This window comes from Gavialis gangeticus, unplaced genomic scaffold, assembly GCF_001723915.1.
Source record: "Gavialis gangeticus isolate Ggan-Ray unplaced genomic scaffold, GavGan_comp1, whole genome shotgun sequence".
In the NCBI taxonomy this organism is placed as follows: Eukaryota; Metazoa; Chordata; order Crocodylia; family Gavialidae; genus Gavialis; species Gavialis gangeticus.
The window spans coordinates 20,123,566-20,129,602 of record NW_017729033.1 but is presented as its reverse complement, the minus strand read 5'-3'; the positions used below and the strand labels follow the sequence as shown (position 1 = coordinate 20,129,602).

The window sequence follows — 6,037 nt, the reverse complement described above, 5'->3', positions numbered from 1 at the left end:
CTCCCTTCCTGATACTCTCCTTTAACATGTTTGTGGGTTTTTTTACAATAAAAAACAGGATAGATGGTTGATTAATTCAGTACTTGCATGATAAACATTTAATAAGAGGAACTTTAGATCCTTTTTTAGTCATTTGTCTGAAATTATTAAATTATTTTATGTTTAATATTTATTACTTAGAGAACTAGACTTCCCCTCAGCTGAGACACTGAATAAAAGAGGAAATATCTGTTTCAGGTGATAGTACATGTTCCCTATGGCTAGGGACAGACATTTAAAAAGCCGAAGCCTGAATTGATTCAATCTTTGCAGGTTAGTCTCAGCTGCAGAGATTGGAGTGATTTGCAAGTGGATAGACTTTTGAATCAGGAAATGCAGGCATATGACTGCAGAGGCTCAGGCTAGAAGTCAGGGAGTGCTAAAGTGAGCCCTACTTCCCCCTTCCACAGTGCTGAGCTGAGGGTGGGGTGTAGATGCTATTATTAGGGAGAGGTTCAAACCCAAATGCTGGCTTTCGCAGTCCCCACCAGGGTCTGCCAGGAGGGGGAATGGGAAGCAGCCCTTACCAGGCTTTTCCCCCCTGCTCGCTGCTCAAGAGGCAGGGAGTGTTGCCCATAGCACTTTGAGGCAAAAGGGGTGGGGGGAGGGAGGACTGCTTGTGTGGACTACATGCATCTGTTGATGATACTGAGCTTTTCAGTCTCTCTCTCCTTGCTGCTGCTTACTGTCTGCAGCAAACTGATGACACTCACAGGTCACATTCATTGCAAACCAGGTCATTTGAGAACTCAGGAGCAGGAGGGGCTGGACCTAATGATCTCCTGAGGTCCCTTCCAGCTCTTAGCTTTAATGACTATGAATCTGTTTCTCACACCTCTCTCTGTCCCCTGTTGAACACTGACAGACTGTGGGCTTTGAAGCAAGCAAGCCAGCAGGGAGCTTATAAGAACACAAAGCTTATCAGCCCATCAAGCCCTATAAAAGAAAAGAAATGCATCTCTCATTAATTTCAAGCTCCTCTTATCTGCAGGGTGCATTTGCAAGCCGCTGGCTTCTAGCCCTAAACGGACACTGTTCTGTGTACCTTTGTTGCAGTGAAATTGGAGACACACACACAGACACCTCTCAGCATTAGCTAGCATGGGGGGGCATAGCCAGGTGCTGGCTAGGGTCCATGCTACTGGGGTCCCTGCCATGGGATGGGTTGGGGGGGATCCCTGCTTAAGCAGTGAGTGGTGAGGGGAGACGGGGAAGCCTGGCAGATGCTGCAGTCCCCCACCCCCTTCTCAGCCAGCTGGAGCTCTGACAGCCCAGCCCAGCACAGGGCTGGAAAGCAGGCCGTGATGCTGGGGGAATCTGATTTAACTTAAACCAGGAAGGGGCCTGGGACAGAAATTCCATAAACCAGTTTGACCCAAATCAGTTAACTCTGATACTTCATTCACCCAGTTTTATCTTTAACCAGTTTCAGCCATTTTGAAACTGGTCTCTGTGCACTGAACTTACATTCTGTTACAGATTTAAACCAGCTTCTGATCACTTAAACCGATTTATGTGTAACTTCTGTCCCTAGCCTATCAGTGTAAATAAATCAGTTCTGTAGTTACCTGCACTAAAACATTTTAATTCTTTAGACAGTCTCATAACATCAGAAACAATCAATACCTTTTATGCATCTCATATCATTTGATAAAGATAATTCTAAAATGACCTGTTCAGGCATTGAAAATGATAACTGGCATAGCTGTCCAATTATTTGAACCTCTGCAGATGAAAATTTAGGTGAATTTCTTCCAAGATGATTTTTAAAGCCAAGTATGCCTTTGGTGTCTGTTTTCACACAGCCATCACAATTTGTATACCAATCAAATATACCAATCAACTATCTATTTCCAAATGGACCACTTTCTCTGAAAACATCGAAGCTTGTTTTTATCCCTATAAAATTTTCCACTGTATGTTCACACTTAATATCCCTGCAAATAAATTATTTTAAAAATAAAGCATCTTTCAGAATAAAATATGGATGTTAAATCATTTATGTCAATATTTCACTTGTATCAATTCTTCTGTAAATGCTTAGCATTATGATAAAGGCATATTAATTATTTCTTTTAAGCTACAAACTGATGGTTATAGCATGTTTTAAATTTTTGTGGAAAGTTCATTTTTTCTCAACCCTGAGACAAGCAGTCCTGAGGCGAAAATATTTAGACATCTTGTAAATAGTGATGTGTGTGTGTATTCATGCATATGTATGTATACGTGTGTGTATATAGGTATGTGCAAGCATGTATGTGTGTGCATGTATATCTATCTATCTATTGCATATTACCTTTCATCCCAGAATTTCAAAACACGTTACACAGTTTGCATTCAGGAAACTCCCCTACAACAGAAGTGTTACCAACTAGGAGGTAATATACAACTATTATTACATGCTGGGGACTGTGGAATAAAATAGTTTGGACTAGAAAGTGGATAAAATTTCATCTATTTAAAATTGTGGGAGAAAAATGATGTAGGAAGGACCTAGTTATTCAGATTAGAATTTGGCTAGGAAGCTAGAGTGAGCATCCCTGACTCTTGCAAAGTCTGCAGAAATTAAATATTCTCTGTTCTGAAAGACACTTTCCACAGTTCTATGCCCACTTCAAGTTATGCTCTGACACACTTCCTCAGTAGTGACTCAGAGGGAAGACAGTCATCTGCTGAATCACCAGCCTAACTGTCTGCTGCACCTGGTTTTTCTGTAAAGGGCTCCCTTTCAGCCCAACTCTGCTGAGCTTGTGAGAGTTAATGAGATCACAAGCTGAGATTGTATGACTATAAACAAACTTTTTTTATTTCATCATTAGCTCTTCACTTCTTTCAGAGAGAGAGATGTATACTAGAAATAATAAGTGTGTTACTCTGTACTCGGTTCTTTAAAAAAATCAACTTTTTTTTGCCATAGTGGGGACAATTAGAAAACTTTTATTCATACTAGCTAGAAGTCATACAAGTAATTATCTTGGAATCAGTGAGACTAATCATCTAACTACAGGCCCTTAGTGATTTCTGATGGCAAACAATTCGCTGCCCCACAACCCAGTCCTCTTGCATTACCCTAAGCTGAAGTCATTCCCTTGATATGGTGACAACACAAATCTTACCATGTCACTAGATAGTTGTATTATAAGCAGCATATTACACCTGCATCATCAAGGATCATGAAAAAGTTCATTGGAAAAGAGAGAATTCTGATTCAAACCTGATTATCTTCAGTAACTCTAAACTGAATCTTTTGTTAAGGTGAAATGAAAAATGTAGGTAAACAAGATCACAGTAATTGGAAGAAGAAAGGGAAAAGCAAAGATCAAAAACTCAGGAAATTCAAAGTTAAGATTAACTTGAAAGAACCACAACTATTTGAATGTATAGAAAAGCATTGTTAAAGTATCCAGGCTACATCACCTGTGTTGTCTTGGTGATTCCCAGGCAAATGCCCATCTTTCCGTCTGTGTTTCTTTTAGAACTAAGCTGGAAGTAGTGTTTATTTTCAGATTGAAGACTTTAAGCATTCCACAACCTAATTTATTTGACTTTACATTTTCCTTTTACAGCTCATTAGGTCGTTTAACAGAATTCTGTACCATGAAGCATTGGTTATAATTGTTTTCATGTTACCCTAGTAAATATACTCACTGTGTATCTTATACATGATTCACTGATTTGCCCTTGCAGTCATAGGGTCTGAGTCTGCAAGATGCTGACCACCTCCATTGGTACCTTACAAAAAGTAAAGCCAATAGAATAACTGAATGTGGAGGGATGTAACTGCCTTCTGTATGCTATTTATCCAATTAGGGAACCATGTAAACTAGTAGTATTTTTTTTCTCTGTAGTGTATAGAGCACTAAAAATAAGTTGAAGTTTAATATAACCATTATATAATAAAAGTTAAAGCATTCTAGTTTTCTTGGTGAAATAAAATTTTGGTGTGGGTGGGGAAGAACAGTCTTAACGTGAACCATCTCCACATAGTAGGGTCGGGAGGAATGCCTCTTTCCACTCCACTACATGAATCCAGAAAACTTTGTTGTAATTGCCTCCTACTCTGTTCTCAAGTTGGCATTTGGGGGATGGCAGTGTTAGATTTTTCTGTCTGATGCAGTGTGTCTTGACTTACAAATATAGCATTACTTGAGAACCTTTAGGTATATGGAGAACTTCTCCCATTTCTACTAGGAATTCCTCTGAGTCTATCAATAGTTGTGTCCCTGCCAGGTAGAAAAAAGCTCGAGACTGACTTATTTTTTATTTTATTAGAACAGTTTGTCTCTGGAGGTCACTTGGTGGTCCATTTTAGGCTCAGTAAAGATGATAAAAAGCCATTCTGATAAAACAATTTAATCTCTCAATATCTTTTAAAATTGAGGTATAATGAACTAATCTCCATCAAATAAGGGAGCAAATTTTTATCCCTCCATATTATTTTTGTATAGAAGCAAAGCCCTGCTGAGCCTCTAAGCTTTAGGGTTTCCGAATTCCTAAAAAACCCTTTTCCAATTAACTTCAGATTTGACAGAAAAATGCTAACTTGGTCCCTCAGCTAAGTCACCCATTTTTGGGCTAGTGTTCCTTTGTGCAATTATGAAGCAAAGAGGAATTCCAGTTAGGCTTATAATAGAAAGTAACCTGAATTATGAATTGGCTGTAGCCACTTTGTAGTAGTGAAATGGAGTGTATAGTAAAATGTTGGCAAATAGCTGACTGCTTCATAAATGTGTCACAGTATGAAAATCAGGCTGGATGGTAACTGAATAGGCAAGGTTCAGTAGGGTCAACAAGGATTTACTACTGTTTATTCTGTTTTGTAGTAAGGGCTTTGCTTTTACAATAAATCCTTTAAAAGATCAGTCACTCTCTGAATGGCAAAGCGAAGATTTAAGTTACCTCTCTTCCTTCCATTCTTTTTTTTTCCCACAGCAGTTTCATGACGAGCTCTTGTTCATCTGATGACATCGATCAGGAGGAAATCCAGCTTGCCTTGCAGGCTGCTAAAATTGCTACCCGAGAAAAGATAAGATCCCGATTTCATGGCAGCAATGACCTTATTCACAGGCTCTTTGTCTGCATCTCAGGTGTGAGAGCTCTTTGTTTGTTATAATGTAAATGTTATAAGGAAATTTTATAATGAAACTCAAAATGTCCTGACAAAAGAATAAGGAGGTGGCTGTATATCAGATCATAAACCCCACAAGGACTACAAACTCTTTTTTAAACATTATTATGGCTTACTCAAATTTTGTTTAGTGAAATCTATGATTAATTATATTATCTTAATTTTATCACCAATATGTTTGTAAGTGTGTCCTGTTTTTAACAAAAGGCCATAACATTGCTTGTATCTAGAGATAAGTTTTGTAGATTTTGAAAATAATAATGGTTTTATCCATTTCCACAACCTGTTAGGTGTTGCTGACCAGTTGCAGACAAACTATGCCAGTGACTTGCGAAGCATCCTGAAGACCTTATTTGAAGTTATGGCAACCAAACCTGAAACAGAGGACAAGGAAAAACAAAAGAAAGGTAAAAACAGCAGTGGAGATGTCCTGTACTGCTATTTTCCTTTGGTTGCTGTACACTAGTCCACAAAATACTTGGCAGTAAATCAATTGTTGGTTTTGTTTAATAACTGTCTTTTGCTACAAGGCTGTTATTAGGGACCTAACCAAATTTGCAATTGCACGATTTTTGTGGAAACTGCGAATTCAGGCAGGCTCTGTGGAAAACGGTGGGCTCTGTGGAAAACAGCGGACTCTACAGTTTTGGTGGGCTTGCTGCAAAAAAGCAAAGCAGCAAACAAAAAACCCTTATGGGCAAGCAGAGCATCTTGGAGCACAGGAAGGAGGGGGCTTGCAGCAGCTCTGTCCCTTCCCCCCTCTGCACACCCCATGCTCCAAGACTCTCTGCTTAGTTGTAAGATTGAGGGGGGGGGGGGGGTTTGACGGGGGATGCCAAAAAACACAAAACCCAAACTTTATTTCCCCCT

General features: G+C 39.3%; 1 protein-coding gene across 3 annotated transcripts in view; it reads left to right on the top strand.

Moving 5' to 3' along the window:
• The window catches only part of ZFYVE28 (zinc finger FYVE-type containing 28), a 403,791-nt gene that overhangs the window by 356,286 nt on the left and 41,468 nt on the right, over nucleotides 1-6,037 (top strand). For 2 of the 3 annotated variants that reach the window (XR_002099254.1, XM_019526250.1), the window contains exons 10-11: nucleotides 4,972-5,126; nucleotides 5,458-5,574. Coding sequence is in view for 1 of the 3 variants with exons in the window: in XM_019526250.1 (XP_019381795.1) it covers nucleotides 4,972-5,126; nucleotides 5,458-5,574 (272 nt within the window). In the remaining 2 variants the exon portion in view is untranslated. The remainder of the gene's footprint in view (nucleotides 1-4,971; nucleotides 5,127-5,457; nucleotides 5,575-6,037) is intronic. The other variant, XR_002099255.1, reaches the window with a different exon arrangement.